General features: G+C 36.0%; 1 protein-coding gene across 4 annotated transcripts in view; it reads right to left on the bottom strand.

Annotated features, from left to right (window-relative positions):
- Positions 1–3,839: 3,839 nt before the first annotated feature.
- Positions 3,840–25,888, bottom strand: part of MOSPD2 (motile sperm domain containing 2) — a 34,781-nt gene continuing 12,732 nt past the window's right edge. For all 4 annotated transcript variants that reach the window (XM_071559160.1, XM_071558888.1, XM_071558980.1 and 1 more), the window contains 11 exons: positions 25,011–25,165; positions 22,483–22,543; positions 21,259–21,297; positions 20,171–20,295; positions 14,707–14,877; positions 11,897–12,009; positions 8,371–8,467; positions 7,477–7,573; positions 6,700–6,829; positions 6,362–6,464; positions 3,840–5,869 (listed from right to left, as the gene is read on the bottom strand). In XM_071559160.1, the coding sequence (XP_071415261.1) occupies positions 5,723–5,869; positions 6,362–6,464; positions 6,700–6,829; positions 7,477–7,573; positions 8,371–8,467; positions 11,897–12,009; positions 14,707–14,877; positions 20,171–20,295; positions 21,259–21,297; positions 22,483–22,543; positions 25,011–25,165 (1,238 nt within the window). In that variant the 3' untranslated portion in view covers positions 3,840–5,722. The remainder of the gene's footprint in view (positions 5,870–6,361; positions 6,465–6,699; positions 6,830–7,476; positions 7,574–8,370; positions 8,468–11,896; positions 12,010–14,706; positions 14,878–20,170; positions 20,296–21,258; positions 21,298–22,482; positions 22,544–25,010; positions 25,166–25,888) is intronic.

The following is a 25,888-nucleotide window of genomic DNA, read 5'->3' on the forward strand; positions in this document are numbered from 1 at the left end:
CTATGGGAAGACCTTAGGGTTATGTAGCATTTTTCCACTTTGCCCTCCTGACTGTCTGGATCAAATTGACTTATGGGGTGGATCTTTATCACTGACATCTCACCGAGCAGGAACACAAGTTTATTGTGTGTCTGCTTCACAGAATCCTACATACATGTACTGGAACAACTTGAGTAGATATAACCTGTTATTTGTAGTTGGGTCTGTAAAAGAAAGTACATATTCAACTATCTGTTCCTTCTGGTAAGTTCCCACAGGCCCAGTCTTTTGCTCCTCAGCTAAGGAAGTTTGTGTGAATTCAGAAGCAAGTTCTGATCAAGACTAGAGAGGCAGAGTGGGTTAATGTTTTTGCCAAAATGAAAAATAAAATAAAGCCTTTAACACTTTTGAGGAAATTACTGCTTCTTGCTGGCTGAATCACCATCAAGTGTTTGCCTGTCTCAAGGGCTAATCAAGATGAATGAAACACTTAATTTATCATCCTTCTAATAAGATATTTTTAAGAGAAAGTAAAACCTTCAAAAATATTTTGTGCAAAATTACCAAGCAGCAGTAAAATAATGAATATATTCTACTGCTGACTAGAGAAAGATAAACAGAAGTCAGACTTTTTTTTCATATTCAGGTTTTCCAGCCAGCTCTCATACAGTGCTAGTATAGCACAACTAGTATTAAGAGAATTGAAATAGAATTAAGTATCAGATCAAGAGACTGTGAAGTGGCATGGAAAAATTGTATCAGTCCTTGGGGTGGGCTACTGCTCCCCTTTAGACTATGGTGAAGACTACAATGACTGGCAACTCATAAATAAGTAGCTGGTTGTGGGAAAACTGTGAATGGACCCCAGAGAAAGAGAGTGCTGAAAGTCACTCTGAATTCTACAGGCCACATGCATGAGAGACTTGTTGTTGGAGTTTTAATACATTTTCTCTGTACGGTTTTGAGTTCAAAAAAGTTCTGTGCCCCACCCCCCTCCTCATGGTTTCTACCTCCCGTGTTCACCCCCCTCGTGTGTTCCCCCTGCAGCTCATCTCTGTTGAGTCACCACGCCGGTGCCAGGGTAATCTCCCTGCCCGGGCACAGCCCCTGCCTCGGCACTGCCAACACAGCCACTGCTGCCAGTGTTGCTGCCACGCAGCAGGTCCAGGACCTGTAGGTTCCAACCGAGGTGGCCCTTCCCAAGGGAATCATCCCTGCACTGCTGCCAGTGGTTCACTGGAAATATGCCTGCCCTTTCCATCTGTCCTGCCCCAATCCCTGAGTCCCTGTTGGTTAATTTTCTTGTCACTTGACTATTGTTTCCCCATTGGCTATTCAGGTTGTCAGTTATCCATTCTGCCCCTCCCCTCACCCTATTGCATCCAAGTTCCGAAGCCCTCCCCTCTGCTTTCCTTCCTCTTTCCAGGACTGTTCTCACTAGATGTTTAATGGTTGCCGACACTCCTTTCACCCAATCCCCTTTCAGTTTCCACCCATTTCCGAGCACCTCCCCAAACTGCCCCTTTAGAAGTTGGCACTTTCTTTAATAAACTGCTTTTTGGGTTCACCTCCACGCTGAGTGTGGAGTGTTCCCTAGGGAGTTATTTTCCCCTCAGTCGGTTACCATTAGTTGGTTTGTTTTTTTTTTCCCTAAAGGGCTTCATATATGGACTTCATTATTAACTTCAGAACAAATTGCCTACTGCAATATAAAAACCAAGTGCTATTAGCTGCAAGCACACAGCAATAATTGAGCACAAAGTGCTTCCTTCAGTGTTTAGGAAAATAGAAGTGACCTGGAGCATGACAAACAGGTAGGCTGATACATCAGTCTTGTGAATACCAATTACCCATGGGTAAAAATGTGGCAAGCTGCTTACTCTTTCATCATTGAATTTGGGAAGTTCAGTGCTTCTACTTAGACACAGCAAAGCAGTAATTGCACAAATCTAGTAGGAAACTACCTAAATCAGTCCCAGCAAAGGCCAGCACATGGAACTTCACTCACCTCCTCCACAAAGAAGGAAAACCTCTCACCACTGCCATGCTCCTGGAGAGGTGGATTTCCTGCACTTTATTTTGAGTTGTGTCTATGTGTGTTACTGTATCCAATCACTACAAAAGTGTCAAAAGCAAGAACAGTGAAGTTCAAATTAAAAAGTGGGACTGAAAAGATTCAGAAAACTGGAAGTAGGAGGTCACATCAGCTACTGATGCTGATGTGTCCAAGAAACAGGCATGCTGTAAAGCATGCCTACTTGGGATCATTAACTGATCATTACTTACCTGTGTTAACAAACATGTAATGGAAATGCAGCAACTGCCCTAACACTGGGTTGGTAATTTCTCAGTGACACATCTTCCAGGAAGAATAAGACATGCACTGCAGAACTAACTGAAGATGTCTTCTTCGACCTCAGAAAAGAGGCCCTTGTTGGCTAATTAGAACTGATTAGCTCTTCCTAGATTAACACATGTACTGTACATAGACACCCTCATGTCTTGGACATAACACCCTATGGGACGACTACAAGACCTAAACCAGTGAATTCTTACAGTCACCTATGATGGGCTTTGCGGAACAGTTCTATTTGTTCTATTACTCTGAATGTCCACTTTCACAACAAAGGTATAAAACTTGAATGAACTAACACTGTGCTTATTAACAGAACAGCTGCCAGTGCAACTACATAGAAAATACAAGGATCCCTAAGGCAGCACAGTGACTTAAAATGCTCACCAAATTCCAGTAAAGTCAACAAACTCCACATAAACTAACAACCTCTAGTAGCAGACAAGATGTTTGAGAACTTGAAGGCAGATATTAGAGACAAATTAGTTACAGCAAGGACTCACCTCACTGATGAATACAAAGGCAATTTAAAAAACCTGCTCCTGGCACTGCAATCCCTCAACCTGTGCTGGTTTTTTTTTTTTTTTACTTTTACAAAATGTCTAATCTTTTAAACATAAAAAAATGAAGCTCAGAACGGGGCACAAAAATTCCTTGCTAGGAGAAGAGTATGTGGTCCTTTGGAGCACAAATTGCTAATTTTTAGGATTACAATCATCTTAACTGACTGTAAAAGCCATGGCTAACACTACTCTATAAGGAGGGAAAGAAGAACTAAATCTGAGATCTTGATAGTTCATGTAATCAAATCCTATTTTGTGAATTGCCTACGTTCTAAAGTGCCCCAGCTTTATAAACTGAGTTTAATGTACTGTAAAAAAATATAAAATTTGAAAACAATCTTTTGTCTATTCTCTCAGTTTTGGGTATCAAACCATGTTACTACTGTGCACTTTGTGACATCAGTGTGTGTTAAACACAAAACCTTCCAAAACTGACTGGCTGAAATCTGTGTTTCCAAGGGCTGGCAAACAGTATCTGAAAGCAATAACAACTGAAAATTGGGAAAATTTTTTGTGATGCTAGAAACAATGAAGTTCTCCCAGAAGAAAAATATGAAATTGACCATTGTAATTTTAAGCTAAACACTGTTCCTTTGTCTCTTTTTCTTCATATATGTATTTTTCCATTTACTGTCTGATGTTTAAACAACAGTTAATTTTATCAAGATACACATACATTTGTACTGTGTGGATTTGCACTACTTGTGCCATGGTGCCATTTACATGTTAATATCATGTGCTGTGTGATTATGTTGGCATTCTATCCAAGAAGACAGTATCAAACATTTGACATTTGTCTGACAAGGATCATCACAGCTTCTGTTCAACAACACAGACTATGGGTCATCACCACATTGACCCCTCCCATATTAAGTATCTGCAGACTAACAAGAAAGTGAAAACCTCAGAAGGTGCAACTATAAAAGACCAAACATTCAAGACTATGTATTTCCTCATATTTATTTTGTAACTGTATTTTTCTAAAACATATTAAAATAGAAAAGATGTTCATCTGATTCATCATACAAAGAAAATACCAATAATAAAGTAAGTAATAAAATACTGAAAATATATGAAAGCACCAAAACATTAAAATATTCATATTGGCAAGGACTCTAAGAATATATTTTTTGTAATTTTACAGTAAAGTGCTATTCAATCCACTCAAATTAAGGAATTGGTATTTTAATAGCATGGTCATTATTATCTTAAGGTTAAAAATTACTTTGTTACCTTCTCAACAACAACTCATTTTGTTGGAAGCAAAGCATTTAAGTTGCATGCACATGAAAATAACCCAAGGAACAGCTTCATAATAAGCAGTGAACAATACAAATTGCCAACACATTAGGAAAAGAAAATACTGAGAAACAAAGTGAGCAGAAATGAGATTAGTGAAAAATTAAGGAAATGTATAAATTAAGAAAGGACGGAAGACTGTGCATCAAACATTTCTGTAGTCTTGCTTTTTACATGGTATTTTGTTTTAGTAATCCTATTGCTGGCTTTTTTAGTCAACCTGTTTATTAATACACTATTTTAAACTGCCCTTTTCTACTTCCTAGAAATGATCCTAGATCACCAGCACACTGTAAGCAAAAAGACAGAAGCAAAGTATGACCTTTACTTTTCCACAATAATCACTTCTCATCTATTGAGGTCAGCAGACAAAACTAAATGATGTGTTACAAAGCCAGTTTGTAGCAAAAATTAATTCTCGCAACAGAATTATTTTAACCTTTTAGATCTCTTTAAGAGTGAAAATTTTAAATGTATGAAAGATACAATCAGTCTCCTTTTAAATTTTTATCATTTTAATATACATATTTACAGCAATGAGTAGAAAGAGTCTTTGTTAGCAAAGTTCTCACTAGCTTCATATACCATTTCCACAACAGCTTCTGTGAAATGGTAGATATAATACTTTTATGTTGCCTTCAGCAGTATTTCATCTTCCTGATTTGACTGGCTTTTTTCATAAATTCATCTGTAATTTAACCATATTGCACAACTCAGAGTAAGTTCTTACACTGACTATTTAATAGCTTTTTTATGAACCAAGAATAAGCCATCACAGTCCAGAAGTCAAGCCTGGCACTTCTTTTGCAATTTGAATACAAGCTGCTTTCAAAAAAAGAGAAAAACAAAAAACCAGAATAGTGTCTTGTCTGTATGTTACTTGGTAAGAAATATTTACAGTAACTTCGCATTCAGGAGAAGCACAATAATAAGGAATTTAATCAATGAAAGCAATGAACCTGAATTACCAAAATAATTACTAACAACAAATATCTTCCTTTATATGTGCATGTACACAGATTATATATGAAAATTCTGCCTGTACTACATAATTTCTGTAAGTGTTCCTGAATGAACTGATTAACCTCAGAAAACACTAAACTGACTGTTTGCATCTTGAATGAGAAAAATTCAGAATGTAAGAATGAATATGATAAAAATAAACAAAATATTGTATTTAAAGTAGTTGAATAGAGGAAAAAAATCAAAACAGTTTTACGTATTATTATATTTGGTTTCCTCCTTCCAGTTCAGTAGTTTTTATTGAGTTGGACATTGAAAATTGGCCCTTCTCTAACATCTTACCCATGCCCTATTCTAAGTGCCAACTTAGACAGTGATTTCAGTAATTTCATTTGCTGGTCATTCATTTGTTCTATTTTTTTTCCAGCAAACTGTATCCTTGTTCATGGCTGTAGGCTCACAAACCTCATTTTGGCAGTTCTAGAATCTGAGTGCAGCACTGCAATCTCTTCTACTCCAACACACCATGATAGGCAGCAGCACATCCAGGGCACAGCAATTCTTTTTAGCTTCTCTGGCCATATGCCAGGTAGAAGCACAAGGCAGCAACAGTAACTGATAGCAATGATAAAACAACTGACAACTGCTGGAACCAGAGGCAGCGATGCATCTGCTCTTCAAGTCTTTTATTAATTTGCAGTAAATGAGTTAGCTGAAAATAGAATTATTTCATTAGATTAGAATTACTGCACGTGAAAGTACTTGGTATTTAGGCAACAAGCTTGAAAAAAAAAGACTTCTCACAGTGATCTCTCAGCAACACCTTTTCTATGACTCCATACTGCAGGAACCTGTTCCATAAAGGAGCTTCAAATCTTAAGTTAAGGACAGCTCAGACAGCCTGCATCAAGCAGGTGACATCCTTACACCAGGAAGCAAAAGATACCACTGAGGTTCACTGGTACCCCAGATCTGTACGTACACAAGAGGAATGAGTAAACTGCATTAAAAGTAGCATTTTATTAAATCATTATCATTTAACAAAGTAATTAAATCACTATCACTGATTTAGTTACTTTCATTTGCTGAGCTTTTCAAATAATATAATTCACAAAGTATCAAAAAGGTTCAGTAAAAATTCTTCTTATTGCTATCATATTTTATAAGTTTGTTTAATATGCAGCACAAAAGGAAACACCAGTACCTGCATATGTAAATCTTCATTGGTTTTTGCTGGAATATTAAATGCATTGTCTTTTAATGTCAGAGAAGAAGGCTTACTGCTTTCTATGACATGACACCTGAGCCTGTGAAAGGGGAAAAAAACACATCAAAAATCACAAATATATTGCAACATTATATAATTAACAGTAAACAGTCTAGCTAACAGTTATCTTTATTATCTGTTCTGGATGAATAATTTTTAAAATGACTATGCAATGATAGCCAGAAAAAGCTTTTTTACCAATGATGTTTTGATAGCTTTTCATCCAGGAAGCAAAAGTAAAAATATCTGCATGCTCAGTTAAAGCATCTCTTCACCTGTGTTCCATCACTTTGGTCCTAGGGACGTCTTTCCAAAACTGAGTAAGTTCTGGTGCACCTGCCCCAGAAGACTGGTCCATTTCCGCTGCCATTATAAGGAAACGATCCTGCAGAGAGGCTGCAAAACCTGCCCTCAAAGAAGGAAAAAAACCCCAAAGAAACAGATGTTTAGCGTGCTTAGATAAAATGACAATATTACAAAGAGAACAAGAAGCATTTTGAACAAAAGTGATAAAAAATGTGAGCTTGCTTATTGCAGGACAGAAGACGCTGACTTACTAGAAATAACAGTCATTCTCTAAAGCTCAATAATTTTGATTACATTTTTACCAGAATTACATTGTTTTAACAGAACTAATTTTATCTTAACAATTCAAAGACAACCCATTCTCCCGCAAATTCACCTGTCCTTTCAACAACTTAGGAAACTGATTTACTACAGATAAACTCCCACTGTTCTAGTGCACAAGTGACACAGCTGCCAATCCGACTTTTTGTTTTTTAAGACAAGAAACAGAATGGACTGAAGACAACAGCTGCTTATGACTGAGTGGAGTAGTAAATCAATAAAGTAAATCAGTACAGGCACTTACTCAAATGCTTCCTGACATCCATGTTTTTCTTAACAAATAGTAACATTCTCATACAACAGTCAAGTAGCCACAAGTGCCAGTCTTACACACAAGCACATACAAACACCAGTACCTACAGCATCAGCCTATTAATAAAACTTGTCCAGATTTCTTAAAAAGGCTATTGTAAATTTTTACTTACCTCCATGAAGAGAGACTATTATATCCAATGATGTGCCAGGTTCACAGCTGCTGTTACTGGGTTTAACCCTGTATTTTTCAGGAGCAGTTGTTCTCACCTATAAACAAGAAATACCAAACAAAATACAGTAAGTGCATGCGAGAACTCTGATTGCTTCACAACTTCCCTCATTCTGTAGTAACTAAATCCCCAAAAGCTTGAATATTAGGACAAGTCCTAAAATACATTATTTTGTAGGAGTAATAGGATTCTGGTATTTCACTTTTTCCTTACTCTTAACCACTTATATCCCTTCTTTTCTTGCATTTGCTATTTTTCTTTTGCATAAATATTTAAAACCTGCCAAGAATACAAAATGGACTATCCGGTATAATTTTTAACATGAAAATATAGAAACTTTAGTTATTTGAGTGTGCAGAGAACACAAAAGATGGGAAAATATATAAAGATGCATGTCAACTCAGTATTTCTGAGGTAGACTTAAGTGCATTCATTCCTTTGATGGTGACATTTGCAGATGGATCTGCCTCATTTTTGGAGCACTCCTAACATGTTGCCAGCCAATATTTAAAAAGAAAAATTCCAAAATGACAACATTGCAAAGCTCAAACCTTTCTTCTTCAGGAAGTATTAGACTCTCACTAAAGAACCATCACTATAGCTCTTTTCCAGTCAGTACTTTAACAATTTGTAATACCAATTATCCTCTTTGAGGTGGTAGTACATTGTAGACACAAATTCAGCCTGAGGATTTTTTTGATCTGCTTCAAACATCACAGCAGAATAAAAAAATTTGTCTGTATAGTGGGTTTAATAGCATTTCTTCCTATTTTCACAAAACAAGTAAAAGTTACACATTTAATAAGTAAACCAGGCCACACATAAAACACTTACTTTAAAAGCCACTACGTTTTTAGTGACATTTGTAAGAACTATCAAACATTTTTTCTCTCCAGTTTCTTTGGATCCAAAATATAGTTCCTCTGCTGGGCTAGTAGGAAAATCAAAAAGAATTAGTTTTTTTCAAATTATCTTTACAACATATCATAGTAAAAACCTGATCACACCTACAGGAAAAAAAATGCTTCCAACCCTGCAGCTACATAGAAATCATATAAATAGATTTTCATCAAAAAAGCTTTGAAAACAAAATGCAGAAATTTTGTAGTGAAGCTTAGGGTTGACTCATGACAAGTGGAACTAGCTGCCTCAGCTGATTACTGCTTTTGACTTCTTCCTCTGGAAGAGCGTGACCATCTGCAACAGCAGGAATAACCAGTATACACAGAGTCAGTCACTGCATCTTAGAGCAGTATGCTAAGTGAAAGCATCATGGATTTTAATTTATGCTAATTTTAATAAGGTGTCACACACATGGAGTAATTACCACCTTGTACATCTATCCCTGTAATGGACACAGTGCACTCCTATGAGGAAAAGGCAGATACCCCCAAGTGGCAACCATTTCAACCACTACAGCTAAATTCACTTGTACTTATGAGTCAGACTTCACATACTTGTGGTGTCACATGCATAAATTATTGCTTGTTTTTAATATTCTTGGGCAATTAGGAGAGTCATGCATGAAGTATTTTAAACCACATCAAACCAGCACAACTCATTTCAGATAGGCATTCAAATGAACACTACTAGGCAAAAGGTAGGGCATGCTCATATAATACAAGTTGAAAGGAAACTTGAGGAACAAATGAAAAGCTTTTCTTTCAATATGTCACATTAGGAGCACACAAAGTACTGCTGAACTATGCAGTGCTACAAAACTGCATATTCCTTTGACAGAAAGCTTTTTCCAAAAAATATTATGTCCTTGTTTTAGGATGTCAATTTCATGTTAGTTTGACCTCCTCCTCAAACAACCTCCTTTTATAGTACCAATCACTTCTTTCACTTAGAACAAATCAGTGTCTTAGCTGAGAAGAAAAACCATTGGTGCTGTAGGGTCAGCCTGAACGTTTATGCTGGATGTAGATTCTAGTGATGACTGTATACGTGGAGTGATGCTGATGTTTTACAATGCATTAGCCAGTCCATATGACAAGAATACTTTTTTCCTGCTTTGGTAGGGAAGAAGGAAGTGTGCCAAATAGGGCAGAAACCAAGAAACTGATAAGTGTAAAATAGCTTTATAGGGTAATTCTATCTTCTCCTTTCAGTATTTTTTTATTTCCAGATTCTCAACTTAAGGTAACACTAGGGAAAGGAAGGATTCTATCTAGAAAGCATTTTGGCTATCTTAATACTGTACTACTGCACTGTGTGTTACAGCAATTGCAAGATGAACCATAAATGAGACAGGAAAACATTAACTAGCAACAAAACAAGGCAGAAAAAGAGATCAAGGAAAGGAATACTGTGCCAGAGCCTGATCTTTCTTGTTCTACCACTAACTGTGGCTGTTGATCAAAGAAAAGAAAGGGAAAAAAAAAGAAAGAAAAAAATACTTGGGCACCACTATGGTATGGCTTCTGTTTGTGAAATCGAGCAGTTCCACAGTGCTGGGGTGTAGCTGGCAAGAGGAGGGGTTGTTTAAACAAACACCCAGACTTTTTCATTTTTACAGAAACACTTTCCTTTCCCTGATGTGTGTGACCTAACCAAATCAGCTTGTACAAGAAATTCTCATCCAAAAACACATCACAACATGAGCTGCTCTTTGCCAGACAGAGCAAGGAAAATGTTGCTTTTTGTTTTACCAAATCAATTCATTCATTGAGGAGAAAAGTCAGAGGCCACCCTTCCATTTTTAAGGTATGGAAGTCAAATACAACAGTGATCTAAATGAGGGAGACAGCTCTGCGAGTGTGACTACAAATACAAAAGAACACAAGGACCCAGCTTTGGTCCATGATTTCACAGTGCCAGAGATGCAGTTCCTCAGCTTCCTGGACAGGCTCCAGGGTGCTCCCTTCACAGGACAATGCTGGGATCAGCAAGGATGCAAGTCAACCATAGTGGCTGAGCTTACAGTCTCTGTAATAAGTGCCTATAACTGGTTATAAATGGCACTACATATTAACTATTCAGTCAACTTCAGGTAAGTGTCCTGAGAATCACTGCAGAGAAATGAAAACTAGTTCTAGCTTCTACAAAGGTATAACCTTAATAAAGAGCAACAACTGTGCTCAGGAGTTTAATTAAAAAACAAAACAAGAAAAAAAAACAAAACCAAAACAAAGACAATGGAGACACCAGTATTTTATTTTCCATGAGAGCAAGACTACACATATTAACACCTCTATACTTGACCAAGTTTATTCTTCCATGTAATTTATATGAACTGCAACCCTTCTATTCAAGTGCACTTTGAAATATTGTAAGAGGAAAAAAAAGATACAGTGTGTGGGGGGCTGGGGTGTTGTTTTTGCTTGTTTGGATTTTATTTTGTTGTATGGTTATATTTGGCTCTTTTTTTTAAATTAAGAAGTGGATAGGAAAACACAGATGCGTTTGGGATTGTCCCAGAAAATTTTTAACATTCTTTTATAATCACAATTCTGCAGTCTAGCCTTTGTCCTGATACAAGACTATTGCTACACAGAGGAGGGTTTCTATTTCAAAATTAGGAAAAATTCATATACAAAATAATTTTTACACTAATGAGCATGTCATTATTCAGATTCATTCCAAAACTAATTCGTTACAGCACTTACAAAATTAGCTAAGAAATTACCTAAAAATTAGATATTCTCTTCATTCATCTAATAGCAAACTGAAAGTGAAAATAAAAGTTAACATCTAAATTAAATTCTAAACAAGCATCTTGACCTGAAAGGCAGTGAAAAAAATTGTATTGGCTATTTGATTTTTTTCCTAGTTTAATGATAAAAAGCAGGTTAACTGCAAGATGCAAGCATCTTGGATGACAAAAGCTTATGGGCAGATATTCCATTTATAGAGCACTTTCCACACAAAATAAACTGGACCCATTCATTAAATTTAAATGGTGGAAACTACTAATGTAGACATTTATACCATTTTAAGGTAAAAGGAATTCAAGCAAGATTTAACACTGAAAGCTCCCCTGGTATTGTTTTTTCTTAAGCCAGTGCAGTCAAACAACATCAAAACACTGCTCTCACTATAATAAGCACAGTTTTAACTAAGTCAGATGGTTTCTCAATACAAATCTTTCCTAAAATTCTATGAAATATACATCTATTAATACAAAAAGCATGCCTATGCTGACACCAAAAGATTCACTAAAAACATATAAAACCAGAAAAATTCTTTAAGCTTTGTAAAAACCATTCTTAAGAAAGATGTTTATAACTTGTTTTTCTCTAATAGTCTGAAAAAACAGTTCATTTTGAAAACCACTTAGTTCAGTACTCAAGTGTCCAAGGCACATTGTGAAAAAACAAAAAAAAAAACCAAACACTTACAGGAAAATTATTATTACCTGATATGTAATAAAGGTCCTTTAAAAGTGGTTAAAGCTTTCTTTGCATTTTTTGGTTTGACCTCTGTTTTGTCAGTTTCCTCTGATTTGGAAATGTGTTCTATAGAATTCATCTGAGTAAAAATGATAGTTACAATGATTAACTAGAAACCTGGATTGCACATTGCAAAATCATGCAGGTATTTCAAAGAATATGAAGAGGCTTATTTCAACAATTTACATATTAAAGACCAAGCTTAATATGTATTCATTCCCCAGAGTTGCTTGAAGTCCACTGAAGAAAGTGATTTGCTATAGAAGTTATATAACAAGGAACAAGCATGAAACAAAACTTCTGCTTTGTTTTTTTTCCATGTACTTTCCTGATGCCCAAGTTGGCTTTTGAAAACTCCAGCCACACTAAATTATAGTACTTCAAATGTTTAAAATCATAAAGTACTGCTAATGTTCATCCACTGCAAAACTTTTCAATTAAAACAGACACCCCAATGCAAACACTGCAACACTGAACAGAAAAAACACAGTAGCAATTCCACACTTTATTACATTGCAGAGTTGCTAAACTCATCTTCATTGCTTTTAGATGAAACTCTGAAGTATTGCAGAGCATAGAACAAATAACGCTGATTGAATTGGTGCATCCAAAACTGCAGGCATCAGGTTCTGAGGGGTTTGTTCCATAACGTTAAGAAAAACACGTCAGAAAGCCTGGACATCTTATGATAAAAAAAATCAAAACAACCCACAACAAAACCCCCAAAACCAAAACTCTGGAACTCAGGTGTAGGGGGGGAATGCAGAAGACTGAAAGAACTAGTGACATCATGATTCAAGTTCAGCTGGCTGAAGAGTTTGCTTGGCCTCCTTTTTATTTCACTTCAAATACAGAGAAAAGACATGAAAAGAATTGAGTTCATGTGAGTTTTAAGTATAGGAATGAGAAGAAAACAAAATTTTACATGAACTAGGCTTTATAAAAAGAAGACACATAGCAACTTTTCTTTATAATTAGATAAAGTTATAGGAAAAGGTTAATGTGTAAATACACTGCACTAATTAGACATTGGGCTTTGTTCTATACAAATACCAGAGAAAAATATTACTTTAGAGTTATGAAGGCATCTACAGCACAGGCACTTATTAACTAATTCTATCACTCATGGCTCTCAGCACTCTGTGGAAAGAAGCAGGTCCTTCTATAAGAGGAGGCTTACATATATTAAATAAATCAGATGAATAACAGAAGATCAGAGTCTGCAAACAAAGACCTGCACTTGACATGCATTAGTTTTGAAGATTGCCTTAGTAAAAAAAATATTTGAATATTTAGATATATAGATAGATATTAGTCAAGTAAAAAAAATTAACTTAGAAATAAGAAATGCCAACCATTCTGACAATAAGGGAGTCTTTTTTGAAAGACACATTTTATAAAAGAATGTAACATTAAAGTGGCAAACAATGGTGTACCTGCAGTGGAAGAAATAAAAAGCATTTTCAAATATGCAAACAGAAGATTTGTGAGTTTAAGGAAAACAACCTAAATTTTTACAGAAACAGTACCAATAATTAGATTTGGTCTGAAATTTTACAAGTATGCTAAAGGTAAGGCCTTAAAAGTGCTTTAAGGCTAACTGACACATGATGAGCATGAAAGTGAACCACAGTTCATTACAAAAACTGCAGAACAACTTGATTACACTGTATTAAAGAGAAAATTATTTGTTTTATGGTAATTCAAGAGTAAAAAAAGTAGAAAAGAAATACCTTAATTAAGCAGAAAGCTAGGTCAGGCACACTAATTAAAAAAAACCCAAGAAACACTGAGGCTTAAGCACGAAAGGCAACTCAGACACTGAACAGGGACTTCCCCATGTTTCTGTGTCTGAGAATCAGCTTGAAAACTGTGCTACAAGCAAAACAAGCTACTGAGTCTAATGGTCAGGAGATCACCACAGTTATGTAATGCTTCCTTTTGACCTTAAGGTCAGTGAAATTGTCCTTTTTTTTTTCTTTTGAAAAGCTGGCCAAGTTTCAAACAACTGGACTACTTAGTGATCTGTGTGTTTCAAATTATTCAGATAAACTTGGAACAGTAAACGAAATGGAAAGTTACATATTCTACTCCTTTAAACAGAAGTTTTGTAAGCCATATTCCAAAATTAATTATGGCACTAAAGTGGTGAATTTCAGAGCTTTCCTACTATTTTCAAGAACAATATCCCCAGGGATTATCACTGCATGTTCCTAAATATCTCTTTGTATGAACGTGTAAAAAAATGTCAAATAATGCCTTTATTTATGGGTAAACAACACTGAAGGAAGATTAAACAGGACTAACATGTAGGAATACAATTTCTCCTGGGAATAAATAAAAATATATGATGAAAGTATAAATATCTAACAGTATTTCCATGTGTACATACTGATTTAAGCAACTCAGAAAACTAGATGTATTTCAAGATGTACACCACTAGATATCCCAAGACTAAAAATAAACCAACATGACCTTTGAAAACAAAACACAAAAACCTTTTTTGTTTTACTGTACAATTCACTATATTCCAAGAGAAACTAAATATCTGGTAAACATTTTACATATTCTGAAGGATCAAACTTGCCTTAACAGACTAAGAGCCAAGGCTGAAACTGCAAGTATAATTCTTCAATTTTACCAGAATCTTTTGTCAAATTGAAGGACAGAACAAACTGTTAAAAAAACTCAACACTATGACAATAACCAAAGTGATAATGCCTCTTGTTCCACTTTGTAGCCATTTAGCTACTCTTGCCTAAATCCTCATAGATACCTTTTTCTGATTAAGGTTTTGTGCTTCATTCACCTCCCCAGTCTCCTTGGTCTCTGCATCTATCTCTTCTTTACTTTCATGCTCATCTTCATTAGTAATGGGCCCATTTTCACATAAAGGCGTTTGAAAATCATCATCAACCAATGGAGGATAACTGTACTTGAAAGAATCCTAAAGCATAAAGAGATTTTTAAAGGAACAGTTGGTTATTTAAAAGTATGAGAAGTGCTTTCTCTAGGATTTTTTTCAAACAAATACTATCAATTTTTGTTTCACATTACTTGTATGTTTAATTTATCCACTTTAAATTGTACCCCGTGCAGAAAGCTGACACTTACTAATAGTTTTTATTTTGCCATCAATAGACAAATAAATACAGTCATCCAATGATTTATAGAATCAAACCTGCAGAAGTAGATCTATCAAGAATCAGCATTTTGAGTTCTAATACTCAAGTTCTCTTCCTTGTTCTAGAAAATGTGGATTAAAACTTATGACAGCTATTTCTAAAAACACTCCAAAAGTGATGAAAAATATCACTTGTTCTTCTCACTTTAGTTTCATAATGGCCATTTAAAAAAAGGAAATAAAACCCCAAACCACAAAACAACCCCAAATAATCCTTGAAGCCTAACCTAGTGTGTGGACAATTAGCACATCCTCTGCAAGTCAGACCTCAGTCTTCGGAATGCCAAATCGACTTAAAGACCATATTAAAGACACCTGGGTAACACTGCAGCAGCATATTAAAGCTCTGGCTGACTACTGCAAAGATATCTTTTCTATTAGAAGACCAGTAAAAAACAGTTTTTGCTAACTAGAAACTCTCTTAACATTCTCAAAAGAGTTTTAGTACATTTAATGTTAGAAAAAGTATTTAAACAGGGATCTGTGCCCCTACTACATTTTTAACAGTTTTAAACATCAAGTAAACTGAATTAGTCTGGCAGCTTTTCCAGTGGAAAAGAAAAATAGCAGAGATGTGACTCCTGTGAGGCAGTTTTGAACAATGCCCACAGTTTCCAAACTATGCATCCAGCAGGGAGGTACAAAAAGGTATTTCGAGAGCTCTTTGTAAGCAAGTACATTTTCTCAAAACAAGGAATGAGATGTGACTATTCAAAGTGTGTGTGGCTCGGCTTCGGGAACAAAGATTTGGGAAGGGCTGTCCCCACGTGGGTGTGCCCCTTCCAGCCTGCGCAGTGGATTTTAGGTGAGACTCAGCATGTGCAGAACTGGCCCCACCGTTTCAGTCCTGAGGTTCATCTGCCACGGCCGAGCGAGCTTGGACAGTGACAGGGATGTCCTCAGGACTAGAACCTACAGCACCCGGCATTTCCCAGGAGGTCTCCCATCCAAGTACTAATCCGGAGCTGACCCTGCTGAGCTTCTGAGACCTGATGGGAATGGATGTCAGGGAGGCATCTAACTGCCCTCACTATTCAAAGTAACTACAAACAAAACTGCATACTTCTTATCATCTATAACCAAGGCCTACTTCTCTCCTATTCTTCAGGCTGTAGCAACAGTCAAAGTCCTTTAGATTAATGAAACAGGGATCTACAAGCTCGAACAATATCCTATTAAGGGCCTGAAGGACAAGCTTTAAGAATCTCCTACAAACTAATTCACTATTAGAAGAAAAGGCTTCAGATTATTAGAAATGTTACAGTAGGCTTGCAGAATACTGGCATCCCCCACTTGCAAATACCAGACAGAAATAACCAGCTTCCCCTTGGCCAAATTGATAAAAACCCTTTTCACTCCCTCCCAGCATGTGATGAAGTGCATATGACAAAGTGACCTTAATAAAGGAAGTTAATTTTGCTGCACACTTCACTTGACCTCGTTAATCCATGATGCTGGATGGTGTCAGCAGCTGAACTCTCATCACTGGGACAACTCAAAGTCCCACTCTTCGCTGTCACAGTTCTTAAGTTTCAGTGACATGAGTTTATCTACCAATAGGGTAAAAACCTCAGAAAGGTAAACAAGACCGATATATTCAATATTTAATACATTTATTCTAGAGACTTATGGCTCTCTTTTATCTAAATCTAAAGATCTGAAGACTTTACTATGTTTGGCAATTGTGGTAGAGGTATCTTAATCATAGCAGTGATATTTTCTAAGATTACATGTACACAGCAGCCATGAAATCATATGCAAAATGTTATTCATGTCTTACCGTCAGATCACTGACATATAAAAGATACCTCCAAGAAAACAAGCTATGGACTATCAATTCAGATACTCAGGTGAAGAGCACAGCATTCTAGTAGTGCACATTGTTCTGTACTGGTACCAATAGAGAGAATCTTGATCAATTCATCTTTGTTAAATCCATCTTCTGACAAAGGGCAAAACCAAACACTAAAACCCTACTGTGTGTACATGTCTTGTATCAGGGTGTGCATTACATGTACACCAGTCTTGCACAAAATCTTATTGAGCAGACAATGAATCTCCTGGTCAGTCAGAAGTGTGCATACATTAAGAACCGGCCTGTTCCATCATCAGTATCAATAACTGGAAATTAAAAAGTGGCTCTTGAGCACCTAACCCTAATTTTACAGACTGCTTAGCATTAGTTTGGTCCTACATCTGTTTTGGGCAATTTTGACAAACTCTCCAAGAGACATCTGCTATAATGGGAGTGACCTCTGTACACTATGGACAAGAACAACTCCAAGCCAGGTACATGGTATGTAGCATGTACAGATTAGAAGTATGGTAATAGTCACAGTCCTGATGGACTTGAATAGAACTTCAATCCAATTTATATTCCAAAGTCCTTCAAAATCATAGTTTGTTTTCCATAATTAGTTTTAATGCTTTTGATGTTCTAGAGACACTTTTGTCCATTAGTTGTCTAAAATCAAGTGTGTAATATTCCTCCTTTCTCAGTTGGCTGACAGTTGATTGAAGAACTTTAAGGGAAGTCCGATTCATCTTTTGAGTGTCCCTGAGTTAAAACAAAAATACTTAAAGAAAACTTCAGTGAGACACTGAAGTTTGGAGCTTCCAATGGAGACAAAGAACAATTTTCTTAAGTAATCACTGACCAAAGTTCAACATTATTAATTCAATTTACAAAATGTATTTTTTGATGTTACTTCCAAAACTAGTCTCTAACATTCTCCTGGGAGGCCTAGATTCCACTGCAGTTACATTCTTTGTCTAACCCCACAGGGACCAGCCAAATGACCCCTCCAGCAGTTGCTTATATTTGATTAAGACCTGGCTCTTCAAAGACAGATCCTACTAGGGGGACACAGTAAATAGAGGATGAGTGTCTTATGGCTACTGTATTGAATGCAAAGGATGCACAGATATGCTGGGCTCTTCAACAGTGTTATGCTAGTTGCAAATATGAAAATCTGTTACTAAATATGTGGAAATCAAAGATGACAAAGAGAACTGGAAGGAGGAAAAAAAAAGCCTCACAAATAAAACCAAACATTTGAGTGGAGAAGTTGTGGCAGAGGAATCAATTTGTGCAGATCAGATACTGTGTTTAAAAAACAGTCAGGCCTGACAACACTAATAAAGGAGAATGTACTCTTACCTAGTTGCCTCAAGAGGAGCCAAGGTTAATCACATCAAGCAAAGTTAAATTCTGAGAAAAGGTCATTAAGTTGTCTGGTCACTGAAAAACCCCTTGCTGTGAGGGATGCAAAAATTCTGCTTTAGTGTATATACTGAAGACATCTTTGGAAGAAAGGTCTGGAGCACAATTTTGGAGTCTCAATATTAGCTACCAATTCTTCCAAATTATGACAGGCTAAAAGCTCGAAACACCCACCAAGTGGCTAAATACCAAAGAAACTCAGTAGTTAGACAAAGTATATGCTGTTTCAAAATACAGGGCTTTTAATATGCAGAGATACAGCTGTCAAAACCCCTGGAGCCCTTGTCAATCAAGTTTATTCCTATCCTTTATTTCTGCCACTTGAACTTACTTCCTCAGAAAAATTATTTGGATAAACTGACTCCAGGATTTTGAAACTTGTTACTACTCTCATGAGATGGGCAACATGGAGCCAAGTTGATCAACATCACTAACCAGCAATGACACCTTTCAGGACCAAGGCAGAATTAGGGATAAGTAAGAGTGCTCAACCAGATGTTTCACAGGGATATTTAGCAAAGCCACAAATTCTTTAATGACATAACTCTCAAGTAAGATGGTCTGAAAAGCAGATGGGAGATACTCAGCCCGAAGGAGAAAAAAACTTGCCCCTCTATTGCAAGAATAGGACAAATCCATAGGAGTCAGGCCCAGAACAACTGCTGAACACCATTCAACTCCTTACTGAAGCCACTTTGGACATCACCAGCTCTTCCCTCAATACCCACTCCTGAAGTTCAGCAATTTCAGCTTTCCATCATATCAAAGTTCTTATATAAGACTAGGGAGTTTGGGCAGCAATTTTCCATGGAGAAGAAGGATACCTTTTCCTCAAGAATCTCATGCAAAAGCACTTTTTAAAGGCTGCTAATCTCAGTCAAATAAAAAGCAAGGTAACATTCTTTTATGTTCCCAAAACAAGTTTCATATGTTCTGGCCACCTGAATTCACCTTGAATTTATATATAAAGGAAAATGGCCTCTCCTGCTATTGCTGAAGCACAACTTTGCTTTTATCCATATTGTTGCTGCCATAACATCAAAAATACTTAAGAAAAGCAAAAGTAGAAAAAGAACAATTAAAAGTAACTTGCCTGCAGTGGGCTTATTCTACTACCATAAGTGGCCTATAAAAATTCTAAAGAAAAAAATATCCTTTTTCTGCAAATTCTATTATAAAGATTATGCAAACTAATCTACTAGCTGTGTGAAAAGTAAAACCTGCTGTACAAGATGCTTGTGCTGTTCTGCTCTTTAGATTGTACTAGAACAGGATTCTAGTTCCACTGACATGATAGTGCTTGTACCATACACTTTGGAACTCTATAATACTCTTTAAAAGAATCTTCTGAAGTCAAGTCTTGAAATGCAGCCCTGGAGACACCAAAGAAGAAATAGCTATGATATAACTGCCTTAAATGAATCACAGCTTTAGAGCAGGACAACAACTCTCAGAGGGCCATGAAACCTACTTTCTGTTCATAGAACTTCTTTAATAAACTAAAGTTATTTCTAATTTATCAGGTAGGAAAAAAGTAGAAGGAAGAATGACACTGAAAACAGGTATTTTTTTAAAAAGGTCTGAAAAAATATGTTGTTTCCAATGACTTGTAAGTGGATAAACAATTCAGAAAAAATTATTTCTGTACTTAAGACTACCAGATGCCAAATTCTCATGAAGTTATTTTACATTAACATGATGTACAAATTATTATCGACAAAATTTCAAGGCATTTCACATTCCTGAAGTGCCAACTCTCAAGCTTACATATGGAATTTATACAGGTGTGTCTCAACCTATCACAAAAGGAAGATGAAATGTTAATATACTCACAGTTCCACCCATGTGAGGTGGCAGATACTCTCCACTGATGTATTCCTGTACATCGCTCTTGTTTGTGAACTTTAACATGCTTATTGCATCTGGGCCAAGCCAACCCTTCACAATTTTAAATGCAGCTTTAAAAAACAAACAAAAGAGTATATTTAAGTCCTCAGGAAGAGGGATTTGTTGCATTTTTTGGTTTGTTTTTGAAGGGCTTTTTTTCCAACACATTTGTAGATCTTACATAACCCAAGTGAGCTACATACTGTAAGACAGTGAATAAGCTGGTCTGAAAATATCTATTATATTGGGTATAAATGCTGTAAGGAAAAGATTATTATTTACAGAGAGAATGGAAAAAGCATCTTTGATTTAATAACTGACAGCTTTGTTGTCTTGGAATTTAGCCCAGAAAGTACTGAGGGGGTAAAACCTCCAATCTGAGTGAGAGAGGCTGGGAAAGTTACACATACACTCTTCCTCACTGAAGTGTTTTGTTGATTTAAAGGACACTTGTTTAGATCTACAAAGTATTTTCAAACACCATTGTTGTATCAGTGATGGTAAAATATGAACATACAGTAAAATATAAAGTGAGCATAAAAATATGTACTCATATGGTAAAAGTAGAGGAGTAACATGTTTATCCTGTAAATTATATTTAAAGGTAATTTTTGAAGTACATATATCACAACAAATGTAATCACATCAGTGTCTAGTGTCAGGCATCCATCTAATTTGTGTATTCTAGTTTTTTCACTGATTTTAAGTGTCCACCATTTGCTGATGATGGGATTGTTTCAAGGATTCCAGCAAGAAATATTTAAGGAATAAAGTACTTCTCAAGGTCTCCCAACCTTTAAAAACAACACAATGAATATGGATTTCATTTAATGTATGATCCAAAATACAATCCTAGAAGGAAAAAGAAAAGTAAGCAACCTTCAAATTGACAGATTTAAAGATGGGTGCTTAATAAATGCCACCATTCATCCGTATCTACACGGAGCAGAAAAATGATTTCTGCTTATACCTCTAAGTTTTAAAAGTTGTTGCCATCTGAAAAGAAAAAGATCAACAAACAAACAACAACTTACCATTCATTATCCATGGCATTTCAAATATTACTATCTTGGCTGAAAAGAAAAAGAAAAAAAGATGAACATCAAGTGTTAGGCAGTTCTCTGTTTAAGAGTAAGCACAGCAATAATATTAATGTAAAAAGCCAAAAGTCACTTATACACCTCCATGTTCACTTCCCTGTAAAAGCAATTTTGTATAATTGTTTTTAAGATGTATAAACTTATTACTATTACTGGATAAAACAACTAGCTGTTTGCTTGGAAAACATAATAAAATTCTAAGTTCCACACTGTTTATGTGATCCTGGGATATTACTTTTCTGACATATTGTTACTAATAATCTCTCAAATAAAGCAAAGAAAGGCAAGATCTCAACCTGACCTAGAAAAGCAACTACTGGCAGAAAATGAGTTCAACTGGTATATTCACCACCTCCTCTTCATAAAGAAAAAAAATATTGTGGGCCTTTGTAAATCCATTTTTTCCATGTATTCCTTGTTTTAGCATATAACTTTGAAAATACTTAGAAGTGTTTCAAAATTTTTCTCTTGAATGTAAAAAAAGACAGTGTTGCACTTGCCTTGATCAAAGTTTTGAACTTTGATCAGCAATCCGAAATGTAATATTCAGAGTTTAAGCAGTTGTACAAAATTTCAATATTCACAAACATTTTCACCTAAAATTTATAATACGTTTAAAGATGAGTTGGCAAAAGCTATTTGGTAATCATAAAAAAAAATATATATTTGTCTAATCATAAAAAAATTAGCAGGCAAGTATGCAGGGTTTTCCAAACATGCCTTACTCATTTTCAGAATAAACCATTGTTCCCTCAAATTTTCTACAGCTTTCTTTGCCCCCTAAAGAATCCTACAGGATACAAACTATCATGCCAGTTTGTATATCTTCTACCCAACTATCAACAAGCAAAGGAAATAACAGGCCCATTCAGTTCTACTGTAGGTTTATATTAATTTTTAGTATGTAAAAACCCATATTAGACTACTGCTTCATAAAGACAATTGATTTTTGATAAATTTGAAGTTGACTTACAATACAAAGTTGTGCAGACTTAAAAACACAAGAATATTCTGAATCTGCAACATCCACATGATGTTCCATGTAGTTACTTCAGAAAGAACATGCCAAATCCTTCATTTCCCCCATCTTCTGTCATATTATGAAAGGCTCTTATAACAGAACTCTACAATGCTTAATATTTAATATACAATACTTACTGAGGAAGTTTGGGTAATAATCTGTAAAACAGTTGACAATAAACCGAACAAAATCCAAGTCCTAAAACAAAACCACAGCATAAATGCAATGTAATTCAAGACATTAAAAATAGAGGCTTAGTTAAGAATATCATGAGACACTTATACTTTAATCAATCATATTCTGATTTTACACATACTACCAACATCATCAAAATGCAATGCAGTGATTTTCACTTCATTAAACTGCTGCAGAATTGTGGTCAAAGCTTTAGGACCAGGGAAAGAAGTCAACAAACCTGTGATCAGTGTAATAACTTGAGCACCTAAACTATTGTGGAGTATCAACATGATTCAAGACGTGCAGAAAAGGTAAATCTTTAGCACTAGAGTAGCTTGACAGATTATTTTAAAGCATTACAAGGAAAAGCATTAACGATACTGAAATTTCCCTTCAACAGTTATCGTGCATATTGTTCAATATAGTACTACAGTAAATAGAACATTTCCAAAAGAAAAAAAAATTAGGTTTTCATTTAAAGAGTATTTTTGGTTTCTGCATTAGTTTGTGGTAATGCAGTGAAATTGTGAGTTTTCAGAAACAGTACAAAACATTTCTGACTGAGGATCCAAAGCCTGTTGCAAAAGTAAAAGTGCTACGAGGAAGGGGCTTCTAGAGTCATGTAAACAAGCTGTTAAAACATTTGTGGACAGAGTGAAAAGAACACCCCAGAATACAGTGTAAGATGACAAGCCACAACTTGAAGCTTTATCAGTAGCTTCAGTTACTAGACTATGATAGCTTGGCACCTTTAGAGGCAGAAAGTGGCCTCCAATAGATACATTTACCTGAACTGTCTGTTGCTTGTACCAAATGCAGTATCTTTCATTTAACAGCATAAAAATAGTCATAGATTCCCAAGTAATGATTAGAACCTCCATTAACAAGGCTGCTGCTCTCTGTCCTGTTGCCTGTCCAAAAGCAACACTATCAGATATTACAGGGATAGATCCAGCATTTTGATGAAAGTATGGGATGACAAGTATAGATTTCACAGATCACTCAATATCTGCATCTATTCTAGTTACCTTGAACTGGTGCAACAAAGCATGAGCTATTAGAATTATCTGCTGCATACCAGTGATAAAAGCCAACAGAGTAGATGTCCATAGCAATGGATCAAACAAATGAGGCACAGTCTGGAAAGGAACTCAGAAGCACCAGTTCTTTTGACATAAAACTTATCAATACTCTACATATCTGCAAACAGCCATTATAAATATTCCTGTGACAAATATACTAACTATAAAGGGAAACTGTACAATAGGACACTTAGGGACAGCACTTGCTGAGATTGTGTCTCTGGGAGTCTCAAAGACACTGGAAAGAAGTAGCTTTAAAATATACTCCATAAAACCCAAATCAAATTGATCTTTAACAGCAAGGAAATTATTCCAATCCTTTATTCTTTTTATGCAAAACCACGGCTTCAGTATTATCCTTAGGAGTGGAATACAGACAGCTCTCATGGCACAGGTAAGAGCACTGATCCTGCCTTTCAAAATTATACTTATTTAGGGCCTTGAGGGAAAACCATAAGGAGTTGTGTCTGAGGTCACCTGGTCTGTTCAGCTTGGACAAGACTAAGGGGAGACCTCACTGCTGTTACAACTTCCTCATGAGGGGAAGAGGAGGGGCAGGCACTGATCTCTTGTCTGTGGTGACCAGTGACAGGACACAAGGGAATGGCCTGAAATTGTGTCAGGGGAGGTTCAGGTTGGATATTAGAAAGAGGTTCTTCACCCAGAAGGTGGTTGTGCACTGGAACAGGCTCCCCAGGGGAGTGGTCACAGCACCAAGCCTGACAGAGTTCCAGAAGTGTCTGGTCAATACTCTCAGGCACATGGTGTGAATCTCAGGGATGGTCCTGTGCAGTGCCAGGAGCTGGACTCCATGATTCTGGTGGGTCCCTTCCAACCTGGCATAGTTTGTGATTTGTCAAATCAAAGCTGCAAGGTCCTAATAATGCAACATTAGCTCTCTTGCCCGCAAAAGGCAGAAAAGTTTTTAGATTTTTTTTTCCTTATATTCAAATGCATTCTTGCCATAGCAACAAAAAAAGAGAAAGAACAAGTTTTAGCCATTTCTATAATAGAACAGCATTGCATTTGGTAAGAAAAAATTCAATATTCTATAGAAATAGGATTTTTTCTGACCTACAATCTGAGATTTTTACTTGTTAGATTAAATCTAAAAATACGTAATGATAGGCAAAATCTCCACCTTGCAATCTAAACTAGCTTAGATTCAGTTCAGTCACCAAACTAAAAGCAAGTTTTCTATGTGCTGCAGAAGACAAAGTTTAATATGTAACAAAGCATCTTGCAAACTGCTCATGTCATGGAAAAAAGCCCTACATAAAACTGATGTCAACAATCAATCATTGAGTTATTTAGGTGTCAAGCACTACACAGGGACTTCCCTTTTTCTGGGAACACAGGTTAAATAACTGAAAAAGCAATCAGGAAAAGACAATTAAAATACTTACTATGTGGCTGATTCCAGTTTCAGCCATGTCAAATACCACTGTCAAGGGCTTTCCATGATCTCTCTTGGCATAATGTTCTAACCAAAAAGCTACGAGTTTCTTTTTATCAAGTTGCTGTTTAGGATCTCTCGTATGATGTTTCACTTTGAACCAAACTTGGAGAAAAACACATACAAAAATTGAAACAACAGATCCAAATCAACAGAAAACATTATGCACATGACTGTATAGGACCCACTGAAATTTATTAACACCTCTGAGTTTGCATTCTACGTTTCTGCTGGTTTTGTGGACACTGAACAACAAGAAAAACAACTGGACACCTCTACACATACCCCCCTTTCCTTGCTCACATTTTGCATGATGGAATTTTTTAAAAATTGAATATAAAATATTATAGCTCAGAAGAAATAGAAAAAGTGGAAAAATACTTCTCATGCATTTAAATACTACTTCTTATCTAGATCATAATTTCAAATTAAATCACATGGTCATCAGACATACTACATTCAGTATGTATTTTATGTGCTGTTGTAAAATTTGTTTCTCTTTCTGTTTGGATTTTCTCCAGCATTGTAGTTGTGTTTTGAAAAACTTCTTATACATGCATTATCAACTGTATAAAAACAAACAGCTCTTCCTAAAATAAAATGAAAAATTCCAGAAGGTGAGCAATATTGCATAAATGAAAGCACAAAACATATCCACTTGGAATAAAAAAAGGTGAGTCATACAGAGACCCATTTTTTTGACAAAAAACCCCCATAAGTATAATTCAAAGTAACAGGCTTTATAAAAATGTCTGAAACCAAATTACTGATTATGTGTTGAAGTGATAAAAGAAATATTCATGGCAGTAATGTGAAGAGCAGCCTTCA

The sequence above is a fragment of the Pithys albifrons genome, chromosome 1 (assembly GCF_047495875.1).
Source record: "Pithys albifrons albifrons isolate INPA30051 chromosome 1, PitAlb_v1, whole genome shotgun sequence".
Taxonomy (NCBI): domain Eukaryota; kingdom Metazoa; phylum Chordata; class Aves; order Passeriformes; family Thamnophilidae; genus Pithys; species Pithys albifrons.